Source organism: Nycticebus coucang, chromosome 22, assembly GCF_027406575.1.
Source record: "Nycticebus coucang isolate mNycCou1 chromosome 22, mNycCou1.pri, whole genome shotgun sequence".
Taxonomy (NCBI): Eukaryota; Metazoa; Chordata; class Mammalia; order Primates; family Lorisidae; genus Nycticebus; species Nycticebus coucang.
The window spans coordinates 59,375,533-59,389,341 of record NC_069801.1 but is presented as its reverse complement, the minus strand read 5'-3'; the positions used below and the strand labels follow the sequence as shown (position 1 = coordinate 59,389,341).

The 13,809-nt window shown below is 46.0% G+C and overlaps 1 protein-coding gene across 1 annotated transcript in view; it reads right to left on the bottom strand.

The window, feature by feature from the left end:
• PATJ (PATJ crumbs cell polarity complex component) overlaps positions 1 to 13,809 on the bottom strand; it is a 408,655-nt gene that overhangs the window by 27,259 nt on the left and 367,587 nt on the right. The window contains 4 exon segments of the mRNA XM_053575260.1: positions 1,215 to 1,301; positions 3,072 to 3,219; positions 6,254 to 6,447; positions 13,070 to 13,153. Of these exon segments, the coding sequence (XP_053431235.1) occupies positions 1,215 to 1,301; positions 3,072 to 3,219; positions 6,254 to 6,447; positions 13,070 to 13,153 (513 nt within the window).

The window sequence follows — 13,809 nt, the reverse complement described above, 5'->3', positions numbered from 1 at the left end:
AGGTGAAGCCCGAGGTGGGAAGGATGAAGACATGGTTTACAGAGGAGAGGAAGCACCTGCTGCTACCTTAACCTCAGACACACCCTCCCTGTCCTCCTCTAAGCCCTTAGATAAAGCAGAGGAATCAACTGAGAATAGACAAACCCCCTTTAGAGGGGCCTTCAGGGCATCTCCAGTTCCCGCTGTTGACACAAGTGTGGTCGGAGTCATCATTGACCGTCACCCATGGAATCCCACAGCAGCAGTGTTTTAGACATTTGCTGACCCTTATGTAACCCAGAAATGCAAAAAAAAAAAAATCCAAACTAAAAATGATATTTATTGGGTTGGATTGCTTTGAAGATTCTCTAACACCAGCTTGCTAATTTGTAACCCTACTCCAACAATAGTTTTTTTCCTCCCTCATTTTCTAACACCCAACAGGCAAAAGATGCAGCAAAGAGCTGGTGAGGCCGTGCAGCAGACACCCGTGTGCTCACCACAGCCTGGGAGAGGCTGCAGGTCTAAGCCTGAGACTCTAACCAGGGAGGATTACAAGTCATGTTTTTAACCTCCATGCAGACCTATCCCTAACCCACAGAAGAGAACACGGAGTCACACACAAGTTTCTGTGGTTTCATTACGGACCAGATGGAGCCAGACACGCACTCTACACCTTGAGTTTTTTCAGCCTTTACAATGAAAAAAGTACAGTGAAATGTACTTTCTTAAAGAAAGTGGCACTTACATCAGCCTTGCAAATAAACATAAGGTGTTTGCTAGCCCACAAATATCACCCACTGAGCCGCACTCGGTTCTCCCAGAAACATTCCCCTAACTGCCCTCAGCACGGCTGGTCACCAGCTAACTTTATAGCAACATTTAATTGAATGAGTAGAACAATGTTGTGCTAATGAGGGTCAAATTGCCACCAGATGTTGCCTCTTTTTTTTTTTAAATAAACACAGCTGTGGACAAGCACGCAGAACTAATAGAAGAGAAACATGGTTCTAAGGAAACACTTGCAAGCAAATAAAGGAGAGAAAAACCCAGGGATTAATGAATTTTTATCCCACCTTTCCTTTTTTTACAAACACATGAACACACACTGAACTCGGTTCTGTGACCATGCTATCTAGCAGACAATCCTTCCAAGCGATCATTTGTCAACGGGGGAGCTGGCTCCCGGGGTGGGGGCAGCGAGGGGAGTCAGTCTGATGGAAGCCATCAACAACCTGACTGAGCTGCGGAGTCTTCCTTGCCGAGGTCCAGGAACCAGCTCGGAGTCTTCCCATCTCTAGCTGCACAAGGCCCTGCGCACACTTGGGAAGGCGAGAACAGAATAGGAGTGAAAAGCAGCAGTGTCTGTGTTCTGAAACACCGCAGCAGACTTGCCTCTGCGGCCGTGAGTTATGAAAGGGCAGTTAAAGCAACAGGGAAAGGGAGAGTCAGTGATCTAGAAGTCAAAGAAAACAACAATTAAAAAATCCAGCAGCACCTTCTCACGACCACTTTACAAGTGTTAAGAGGATGAGATTCCAATGCTTCTCCTTTCCTCCCCTCGTCTGATGAAAGTGTTGGTGAACAGCATAACATTACACACAGCAGATAATCTACAAACGCAATCTCTGTAATAACCGATAGGAAATCAGACTTTTAAAATAAACACATTGGCTTGTCTTTGCGTTGCTGACAAACCATGGCAATTCTGAAACAGAATAAAATGTACCTGGTGATAGCTGAATAAAAATGAACCACCAAAAAGATTTTTTTGAGACAGAGTCTCACTCTGTCACTCTTCAGAGAGCTGTGGCGTCCTAGCTCACAGCAACCTCCAACTCTTAGGCTCAAGTGATCCTCTTGCCTCAGTTTTTCTATTTTTAGTGGAGACGGGGTCTCACTTTTTGCTCAAGCTGGTCTTGAATTCCTGAGCTCAGGCAATCCACTCAGTCAGCCTCCCAGAATGCTAGGCTTACAGGCGTGAGCCACTGCACCCGTCCTAACAAAAATTTTTATTAAGCCGTTTCTTCCAAGGGAAGTAAGGTCCATGTTACAGAGACACTGGGAGTGAATTCTGAATCTCTACCACAGTGAGATAGCTTGGGCAGTAGAAAAACCCCTCAAGCACAGCTTTGTTATCTTGGGCATGTCATTCTTTTCATTAATTCACTAATTCTTTTTGGAGACAGAGTCTTGCTCTGTTGCCTTGGCTAGAGTGTGGTCATGCAATCACAGCTCTCTGTATTCTCGGGGTAGCTAGGACTGCAGGTGTACATTATTGTACCTGGTTAATTTTTTTATTTTTGTTTGTAGAGATAGGGTCTCATTGTGTCGCTCAAATGCTTGGCTTCAAATGATCTTTCCACCTCAGCCTCCCAAAGTGCTGAGGTTACCGGCATGAGCCACTAGGACAACTCTCATTCTACTTTTTAAACTTCATTTGTGGGGCGGCGCCTGTGGCTGAGCGAGTAGGGTGCCGGCCCCATATGCCAAGGGTGGTGGGTTCAAACCCAGCCCTGGCCAAACTGCAACAAAAAAATAGCCGGGCGTTGTGGCGGGCGCCTGTCATCCCAGCTGCTCGGGAGGCTGAGACAAGAGAATCATGTAAGCCTAAGAGTTAGAGGTTGCTGTGAGCCGTGTGACGTCATGGCACTCTACCCGAGGGCGGTACAGTGAGACTCTGTCTCTACAAAAAAAAAATAATAATAATAATAAACTTCATTTGTGAAATGGAGCAACTGAAGTGTCAAAATCACAATCACATGCTCCCTTGACATAGCTCTAGAGGGGGAAGGATGGATTCTGTGACACCAGGAGAGCCCACCCTTCAGAGGGCAGTCATGGGTACTCTGAATTCTCGTAAGAATGAAAAACTAGCTTGGAAACCTCAAAGTTCCCTTCAATTCTAGTAGTCAATATCACAGAGCTCTCTTTTAAAACTATCCCTGATCGCTTAAAATAATCAAAGATTAGATTTCTAGTAAAAAGTAGAGTCAACATAAAACCCGGCCCATGATGTACTCAGGGTGGACGGGGGCATTTCCCCTGGACTGCAGCTGGGCCAGCTGTGAGGAGGCAGCCCAGACACTCACCTTGAGGACAGTGGCCACGGTCTCCTGTGAGGCGTCTCTCATGTCCTCCCCGTTCACAGATAAAATCTGATCTCCCTGAATCAATCTTCCATCGAGGTCTGCAGCTCCGCCTTTCACAACGTCAGAAATAAACACTCCGCTTCCATTTCTGTTAATACCACAGAACAGGGCGTATTGGCACAACAAAATATTTCCACGCATAATAGACACGTCCGCTTGTGACTGGAGACACACACACTCCCTGTTTCCCCCATTTTTGTTTTCTTTAACTTTGCCTTGACGACTGGGCTTCATTAGCACTCAGAGCTCCTTCCTTCCTCCTTTTCTTTCTTGGCTGCATACTATTCTATAATGGTCCATGATTTCACTTATCCATAACTTCTTTTTTTTTAGACAGAGTCTCACTTTGTTGCCCTTGTGATGTCACAGCTCACAGCACCTCTAACTCTTGGGCTTAAGCGATTCTCTTGCCTCAGGAGCTGGGACTACAGGCACCCGGCACAGCACCTGGCTAAACATTTTTTTTTTTTTTTTTTTGAGACAGAGTCTCACTCTGTTGTCCTCAGTAGAGTGCCATAGCATCACAGCTCACAGCAACTTCCAACTCTTTTGGGCTTAAGTGATTCTCTTGCCTCAGCCTCCTGAGTAGCTGGGACTACAGGCGCCCACCACAATGCCCAGCTATTTTTTTGTTTCGTTGCCACTGCTGTTTTAGCTGGCCGGGGCCGGGTTTGAACCTACCACCCTTGGTATATGGGGCCGGTGCCCTACCCGCTGAGCCACAGGGGCACCCCCGTTCTTGTTTGTTTTTTAATCAGTAACTTACTAATGGACATACAGGCTATTTCTATTCTTTAGCTATTGCAAACAACATGCAGTGAATATGTGTACATATATCTTTAAGATAAATTCCTTGTGATAAAATTGTTAGTCACAGGGAATTATGAATTTGGAGAGCTAATACATTTGATCCTTTGCAATGAAAGTTTTGTGCTAAGAAATGTAAATGTTCCTTTCAAATTCAACCTGAAATACGGGTGCTGTATGCAAACCACTTTATCAACCCACTAAAAGACAACAAAGCAAAAACCACCTACTCTCAGGGCAGTCTTCCCAGGGACGCACACACGCCCCAACGAGAGGGCAGACATTGATACTGGCTCCGGGAGCTGCTGTGCGCCCAGACGTGCACTGATTTTTTTCTACAGATGCAAGAGACTGAGCTTGTTCTTTTTTTGTCTTATAATGCATTTTCAGAGTGATGGTTTTATGCTGCTGAGTTAAAAAATGAGTTGAGGACAGCACAAGACTTGGCACAAAAATAGCACTGAAAAACGGTGGCTAGTATTTTAATTTTAGTAACAGTTGGAACTGCTGCACCAGGCTGGTCATCAGAGGTCTATGAGGACTCAGAACACAAGGGAAAGCAGCTGAGAGTCTTCCTGAGAAGATGTGTCATACACTTGGAGGCCAGGCTGGGCATCACCTGGACACCTGCAGCCCTGCAGGAACACCAACGCTACCTTCCACTGTGGAAGCGAGACTTGAAGTTTCAAGGTGCCACTTTCCAATCCACTGCAAGAAAAACCCATTCATATCATCCAGGGACAATTACTGAATTCTCGTCCCATGGGTAAGCAGTACAGACTTCAAAAGGGCAGCCAACCCTAGGGTCTACCTACCTACATTCTGGGTGCAAATTATTATTTTGGAGACATACTTCTTTTTTCCTTTTTTGAGAGATAGAGTCTTGCTATGTTGCCTGGGGGCTTAAGTGGCTATTCAGAGGCCTCATCATTGAGAACTGTGGCCTTGAATTCCTGGCCTTATGTGATTTAGTTCAGCCTCCAGTTAGCTGGACGACAGGCACACGCAGCCATGCTCAGCAGGACACCTTTCTTTTTCTTTCTTTCTTTCTTTTTTTTTTTTTTTTTTGAGACAAGTGTCTCCTTCTGTTGCCTAGGCTAGAATGCCATGGAATGCCCTGGCATCAGCCTAGCTCACAGCAACCTGAAACTCCTGGGCTCAAGTGATCCTCCTGCCTTAGCTGCCTGAGTACCTATACCAGGACTATAAGTATAAGCCACTATGCCTGGCCTAGGATAGCTTTCTCTTTTTTGAGACAGAGTTTCATTATGTCACCTTCGGTAAAGTGCTGTGGTGTCACAGCTCACAGCAACGTCAAACTCTTGGGCTTACGCGATTCTCTTGCCTCAGCCTCCCAAGTAGCTGGGACTACAGGTGCCCGCCACAAGACCCAGCTATTTTTTTGTGGCAGTTGTCATTGTTGTTTTAGCAGGCCCAGGCCAGGTTCGAACCTGCCAGCCTAGTTGTAGGTGGCCAGCACTGTAACCACCATGCTACGGGCACTGAGCCTAGGACATCTTTCTTAATAAAAAACTACTGTCATAAAGAATTTATGTTCATCTTTTTATCTACTCAAGTAGTTTTAACACACTATAAAATTAACATGGTATGACATGTAAGAGCAATTTTCTTTTCTCCCTCTCTTTTGTTTTTGGAGACAGAGTCTCCCTCATTCTGTTGCCCTGGGTAGAGAGATATGGCCTCATAGCTCACATCAACCTCAAACTCTTGGGTTCAAGTGATCCTCTTGCCTCAGCCTCCTGAACAGCTGGAACTACAGGTGCCCGCCACAACTCTTGGCTAGTTTTCTCTTGTCTTTAGCAGAGATGGGGTCTCACTCTTACTCAGGCTGGTCTTGAGCTCCTCAGCTTAGGCAATCCACCTGCCTCGGCCTCCCAGAGTGCTGGGATTACAGGTGTGAGCCACTGTGCCCAGCCTGCAAGAGCCATTTTCTTAACCCAACATTGTATAAATCTACCTCTTGATACCTGTAGGGTATCTTTAACTACCTCTGCAAACCTCAGATCTAGTAATCCCACTAGTGTGAAAGAACCTTGGTAGCTGTTCTTACTCTGTAAGAAAATATCAATATAACAGCATGGGTGATTGCACTTGGAGTTCTGTCATTGATACGACAAGTTTTTGGTAAGACCTTGCTCAGAAACACTAGCTGGGTTGTTCAGATATTTGTAATATCTCATCCCTCATGATCCCACCAGGAGTTCACACTGGGGTCTACCTTTCAGCGTTCACAGGCATGGTCCCCAGAGCCCTGAAGGAAGAGGCAGCCCCCGCTTCGCATGGCTTATCTTTACCGTTTCCCAACGATGCTCAGGCCCAGTCCTCGGCCGGCTTTCTTCTGCAGATCCACAGGGAAGATCTCCAGGTTCTCCTCGTCCCTGCTGTGGGCCTCGTTTCTGTACACCACCAGCCGCACCTTCTGGGGCGTCTGCCTGAGAGCGGTGATGGCATCTTCATGGCGACAGCTCCTCAGGTCGATCCCGTTAACCTGCAACAGGGGGTGTCCCAGATGGGCTGTGGGCAGCCACGGCCTCTGCCTCCTTGGTCTGCTCCAACTCCTGGGATTCACAGGCAGAGACGCTCCAGAAACTCCCAGCCATTCCCACACAGTGATGGCCAGAAGTATAAGCAGCTTCCAACACAAAGGAGCAGAACCTCACAATCCCTCGCCTGACACACACATAGAGCGGGTGAGGACAGGTGGCCGCACAATTTTACACAGCTGTGATTTTCTCTCTGGAATAAACTGAGAGGCTGTGCACGCAGGGAGCGAGCAGGGCCCTAACTTGCTCCTTCCACGACAGCAAAGGGAAACAGCACAAATGTCTGGGCAGCACTTTCAGACTCAGTTTTCTCAGGGGATTAGATATCCTCACTTTTTATTTTTTTGGAGACAGAGTCTCACTTTGTCACCCTGGTAGAATGCTGTGGCATCATAGCTCACAACCACCTCAGGCTCCTAGGCTCAAGCTATCCTCTTGCCTCAGCCTTCCAAGCAGCTGCGATTACAGGTGCCCGTCACAACACCCAGCTATTGTTAGAGATGGGGTCTCTCTGTGGGTCAGGCTGGTCTTGAACTTGTAGTTCAGGAGATCCACTTGCCTCGGCCTCCCAGAGTGCTGGGATTATAGGCGTGAGCCACCATGGCTGGCCCTTAGTTTTTCTATTTTTCTTTTCTTTTTTTTTAGAGACAAAGTCTCATTTTGACGCCCTTGGTAGAGTGCCAGGGCGTCACAGCTCACAGCAACCTCCAGCTCTTGGGCTCAGGCGATTCTCTTGCCTCAGCCTCCCAAGTAGCTGGGACTACAGGCACCCATCACAATGCCCTGCTATTTTTTTGTTGCAGTTTGGACGGGGCGGGGTTCGAACCCGCCACCCTCGGTATATGAGGCCTGCACCCTACTCACTGAGCCACAGGTGCTGCCCTATTTTTCTACTTTTAGTAGAGATGGGGTCTTGCTCTTGCTCAGGCTGGTCTCAAACTCCTGAACTCAGATGATCCACCCACTTCAGCCTCCCAGAGTGCTGGGATTACAGGCATGAGCCACCATGCCTGGCCAACATCCTCCCTCTTAACCATTCACATCACAACTAGGCCCAGAAGGAAATGAGGGACTAGTATTTCCTTTTTTTTTTTTTTTTTTTTTTTGCAGTTTTTGGCTGGGGCCGGGTTTGAACCCACCACCTCTAGTATATGTGGCCGGCACCCTACTCCTTTGAGCCACAGGCACCGCCGAGACTAGTATTTCCAAGAGGGTCAAAGGCTCCCTAAAATCTCTTCATTCGAATCTGGACCTGAGAGGTCACGGGAAGGACCAGGACCAGGGAGCGGTGTGCCAGGAGCAGCTCTGATGCCACGGCTCTGACTCCGGGAGCTATGTGAATTCGGGCTCATGGGGCCTCTGTGTCCTCTTCTGTTAAATGGAGATACAGCCTGTTTTTTACTTACATACTTCTACAGTGTTTGTGTGCTAGCCCTTTAGGAATATGTACTCATTCAATCCTTTACTAACTCTCTGAAATAGATGACTGTCATCATTACCATTTATAGATGGGGGAACTAAAGCAGGGTGAGCGTAGGGACTTGACCAAGGCCACAGAGCTGGCAGGTGTGGAAGACAATCTCTCCACCCCAAGTCGCTATTCCATTAAGAGTTACTGGGTCCCCTTGCCACAAAGAAAGTCAAATACTGATGTTGGTGAGTGAATTTGACACCAGGGGAAACTGAGGAGCAGAGTGGTCTTGGACTACTCTGGGGGAGTCAGGGGTCATCCTCTCAAGGTCGCAGCTGAGAAAAGAGCCAAAATAACAGGACGGACAGGCTGAGGCCACCGCCAGGCAGAAGGCTGACCAGATGAGTACCCCCATTGCAGCAGGCCCACTCCCCGTTTTGGTCCAGCCTTTGAAGGCCACGCTGGTCCCTGAGCCTCTGTGCCTTCATCAGGACCAGGCCTTTCCAGCTGTAGCATCTTAAAGACCATGGAATAGAGAAGGGTTACAGAGAACACAGAAAAGAGTGAGCCCTTACCTAATTAACACATGTATATATAAAAATAAAAATAAAATAAAATAAAAAAAAGAGTGAGCCCTTTGTGGAGAAGGGGACTTTTGCACTGTATTTTAAATGCTGATTCTATGAGCCATGACAATTTAAAAAGCCTAATTTTCAAGCTTCTTTTCCCCCTGGTATAAGTTGGTGGCTTGTGTCTTCACTTAGATGAAATGCAGCCAGAATAACAGTGGTTAAGAATGCAGGTTTTGGGCTTGGCGCCTGTGGCTCAAGCGGCTAAGGTGCCAGCCACATACACCTGAGCTGGTGGGTTTGAATCTAGCCCGGGCCCACCAAACAACAGTGAGGGCTGCAACCAAAACAATAAAAATAAAAATAAAAAATAGCCGGGCATTGTGGCGGGTGCCTGTAGTCCCAGCTACTTGGGAGGCAGAGGCAGGAGAATCGCTTGAGCCCAGGAGTGGGAGGTTGCTGCGAGCTGTGATGGGGAAGCCCCTGATGCTCGCCATGCTTTGGTTTCCCCATCTCAGGAGGCTGAGGCAAGAGAATGCAGGTTTTGGGCCAGATGCTGTGGCTCCTGCCTGTAATCTTAGCACTCTTTGGGGGCCCAGATGGGTGAGTCCCTTGAGCTCAGGAGTTTGAGACCAGTCTGAACTAGAGTGAGACTCTGTCTCTAATAAAAATAGAAAAATTAGCCAGGCATGGTGGCAGGTGCCCATAGGCCCAGCTACTTGAGAAGCTGAGGCAAGAGGATCTCGAGTCCAGGAGTTTGAGGTTGCTATGAGCTATGACTCCGTGGCATTCTACTCAGGGTGACAGAGACTCTGTCTCTGAAAAAAAAGAACGTAAGTTTAAGATATAGACAGACTTCAGTTCAAGTGCTGATCCCAACTCACTGGCTGTGTGACACTCTGGGTACGTTATTTGAGCCAAGCTCCCACAATGTCATCTATGATTAGAGATAATATCTACGTAGTGTGATAAAGATTAAGTGAGGTAAACACTCCCAAGCATTTGACACAGGGCTGGGAACACAGTCAACGTAAGTTAGAAGCAGCTATTTTATAAGGAACTGAAGAACCATGGCCAGAGCTGTTTCTCTCAGCATGTCACTGCTCCATTTGGCCTACAAATGTTTGGGAGTTAAATCCACAGAACAAAGGGGAAAGCAGTGTTTCCAGGAAATGTGGTTTGAGCTGAGTGTTTTCCTGTACTCCAACAGATGGCACACAAGACCACTTCTGCTGCTCAATTAAAAAAAAAAAAAAGCGAACCTCCATGGATTGAAGGTGAATTTCCTAAGCCTTTAAATACCTTTCGAAAGGACTTAACAAGTGTACTTTTAATTAAAAGCACTGCCATCAAACGCTACCATTACAGGAGCACTTTCTACTGAATTCCAGCATTAAGGTGTCTGCTCAGATCAAAGTGATCTAAGTCTGCAGTTTCCAGCTGCTCCTCTGCTCATCAGGACACCCCTGAATATGCCAATGACCACTAGAGAAATATCACTGGCGGGGCAAGTCAAGTGCTGTGTATAAGCGCCTTGTTTATAAAACTGATTAGAGAGGAGGAGGTGAAAACTGCGGGGCTCCCTACGGAGAAGGACCTTAGGAAGTCCCCGCTGTCAAGGAGAGTGTATGACTCAGCCATGGGGGGACATGGGTGAACCATGGCTCAACCAGGGGACATGGGTGAACCTCAGCTAGGGTGGCAGGTCCTCACCTTATCCCACGGGGAAAATCAGGTTTTAACTCTACTCTTTCAAAATAGATGGGGATGGGCGGCACCTGTGGCTCAAGGAGTAGGGCGCCGGTCCCATATGCCGGAGGTGGCGGGTTCAAACCCAGCCCCGGCCAAAAAAAAAAAATAGATGGGGATAACGGCAGGATAGGGTGGGATGAGAGGAAGGACTGGCCTAAAAGGAGGGACACAGAAAAAAGACACAGTCCTTGCTTATCGTGGAATCATAAATTCCACCATTCCCCAACAATATTAGATGATATCCTTAGAGGTTTGTGTTAATCTTAACATGAGGACAATGTTAAAACCATGCAAGTCCAGTTTGCAGAACGCAGAAGACTCTCCTGAGAGGAAAGGCCGCTGTTTGGAAAAGTACTGATGTGGGGCTGCCCTGTTTCCTGGTCTCAAAGTACTCCGGTAAAGCTGGCCTGGCTTCTCAGGGCAACCCGCAGGCCGCAGGCCAGTTCCACACCTGATGCAGTGCACCCACTCTGGAATCAGTGCAGACTCGGAATCTAAAGCTGCTTGGAAAGGAAGTGTGTTGTGTGACCAAACGGAGAGCTTTATTTCTCCGCTAAATAAATGTCATGCTCTTTGAACTAGACCCTGTCTGTAGTAAGAGAGGATTCCACACTGGCTATTTTGATGAGTGTGGGTCATCCAGCCTGATCCAGACAAGATAAATCTGTCAGCTGCCAGATTTGGAAATGGTTCACTTAAAACAAATTTGTTTCTTCATGCGCGTCTGTACTGAGTCTTACTTGTGCATGAATATACTTTATAGAAGACAGCAAATGCAAGGGTTTAACCAGTAAAGTTTTAAAAAATCTTTTTTTTTTTGTCCTGAGACAGGGTCTTGTTCTGTCACCCCAGGTACAGTGCAGTGGCATCATCATAGCTCAGTGCAACCTCAAACTCCTGGGCTCAAGCGACCCTCCTGCCTCAGCCTCCTGAGTAGCTGGGACTACAGGTGTGCATCACCACACCAGGCTGATTCTTCTATTTCCTGTGGAGTTGGATTCTTGCTCTTGCTCAGGCTAGTCTTGAACTCCTGACCCTAGACAATCCTCTCACCTTGGCCTCCCAGAGTGCTAGGATTACAGGTGTGAGTCCCCCAAATCTTTACTAAGGTGTAATTGATGTAAAATAAACTATACATATTTAAAGCATACAATTTGATAGGTTTTAACATATGTGTATTTATACCTGTGAAGCCATCACCACCCTCAAGATAATGAATCTACTAGATTTAGTTTCAAGTGACAATTATAGAATAATTTGTGGACTTACAATTCATCTGAATTATCTTTACTATTTAAATCTCTTTGCCTTATAAAGCCAATTATGATAATACCAATTGCTTAGAAAATCTAGAGACGGAAAAACAAACCCCCAAACTCCTGAACTGAAAACCTGTGTTGTGCTAACGCAGTCAAGCCAATTCCCAGAGAGGCCTAGCTTATTTTTCTAACCTCATACACTTGTACGTTAATGAACAAACTGGGAATGTGGCCTAACCCAGTGATGAAGCTCAGTAAACGACTGCAGAGAAGCCCTGGGCTTTGGCCTGATTTTAATTTGCAGTCAGCCTGGCCTCTGCTCTAACCCCTTCTCGCCTATGTTTCCTGCCCTTAATTACATCTCTGGTTTCATCTTGGGAGGCAGAAATGAACCACCAAGGGGATAAATAAAATTCTATGATGTCATTCCTAATGTGCTCCTATTAAAGTTGCGAGGCAAAAATGCACATGCCCACCATAAAATGCTAACTATTCAATTAAATTCATGCAATGAAAGAAATAAATGGTGCCTAAAGGTTTCACACCACCGAGAAAGCTCTGCAGTCCTGTCTGTCAGAATGCCGGCCGTGGGCTTCCTATTCATCTGTTCCCTCGTTCAGACACTACCTGCTTTGGTACATTTTTGAAGGCTTTAACAACGTCACTAAATGAGAGTCAATCTGAAAAAGTCAAATTAAACACTTCAAGTTTTAATACGTAACACAGCTAAAAGGAGAAGGTTGCACATTTTTATCAACTTGAAAATAACAGGGGCAAATCAGGAACCACTGTTGGACATGAAGACTTTTTGGATAAAGAAAACAATACTTAATCTGCAAGCAAGTCTTTAAAATATCACCTGTCTTACATTTGTGTGCCTATATGTAGGTTTGGAGGGAATTTAGTAAGGCGCAAAATATCATTGCAATGTTATATAGTCTCATTTGATATTAAAGTTATTAAACCATGGCTGCACTCTCCCTTTCTGTCTTTGAGATGCTGCGGCGTTCTCTCACCCCTTTTCCCTCCCCTAGCTTCCCCTCTCTGGTTCCCTGCTCTTTTCTCTCTCTCTCTCTTTATCATCTCTTCCCTCCACTCTCTTCCCTCTCTCTCTCTCTTTCTTTTTTTGAGACAGAGTTTCACTTTATCGCCCTCATTAGAGTGCTGTGACGTCATAGCTCACAGCAACCTCCAAATCCTGAGCTTAGGCGATTCTCTTGCCTCAGCCTCACAAGTAGCTGGGACTACAGGCGCCAGCCGTAACGCCTGGCTACTCTTCCCTTTCTCTTATATAATATAAACTCATACTTTCATATTCTAAAAAAAAGTTCTAAAACTGTAAGCTTTTTTCCTTTTAATTAAAAAAAGCGCCCAAAGACAGATATAGATTAGTAATCTGTCATGATTCTAAACCAGTGAGTTGTTTGATGTACACTGAAAAAGAAAGACTATGGTGTGTGTTTTGTTAAATAGGAAAGAAATTGGTGAAGAAGTAGTTGAGTAGAAGACAGGGAAACAGACTTGGTGGATCAGGTCAGCAAACTCAACGACATAAATAAGATTCAAGTTCACATACCTCTAGGATCTGGTCGCCAGCCCACAGGCGCCCATCCCTGGCTGCAGCTCCTTCCTCATAGACTTCGTGTATCACGATAGCATCCTTTAGAAAACACTCTTATTAATTTTCAACAACCACAAATGTTTCCTTAAGCAAACAGCCAAACCATAGTCTGTGACCCATAATTTGCTATTTGCTAATAATGCTATATTTTATTCTACATAAAATATACCGTTATGATATATCCAGAGGTATAATTAAGTTTCCCTAAGATGATTATTTCATTCCTCTAGGTCTGGCTTTGCCTAATATTTCATGCTCAGCTTCTTCTATGCCTTCCACTGCTAACCCTGTACTTGGCTGCTGTGTATGAACTTGAGGTGAACTATGTGTCACACTTATTTATATTTTATTGTGTAGTTTGTAACATAGTTTCAGGTATTTATTGGAGGTCAAGGATTTGGCATAGATGTGTGGGCTGATGGGTGGCACCTGCAAGGCCTCATTACTCAGGCAATGAAAGAAAAGAAATTATTAGAATGAACTGGCCCTGGAGGGCAGAGCACAGAACAGGGGAAAGGCCCAGACACACCTGAGTGTGTGAACAGAGAAAGCACAGACAGACCCGAGTGTGAGACAGCTGAGGGTTCGAATCCTGGCTCTGACATTTGGTTGTCTTGGGCAAATTATAACTCCTCTGAACTCAGGATTCTGAGCCATAAAATTAGGACAGCAATCTGCGGTAGGTAAGCTTTGGT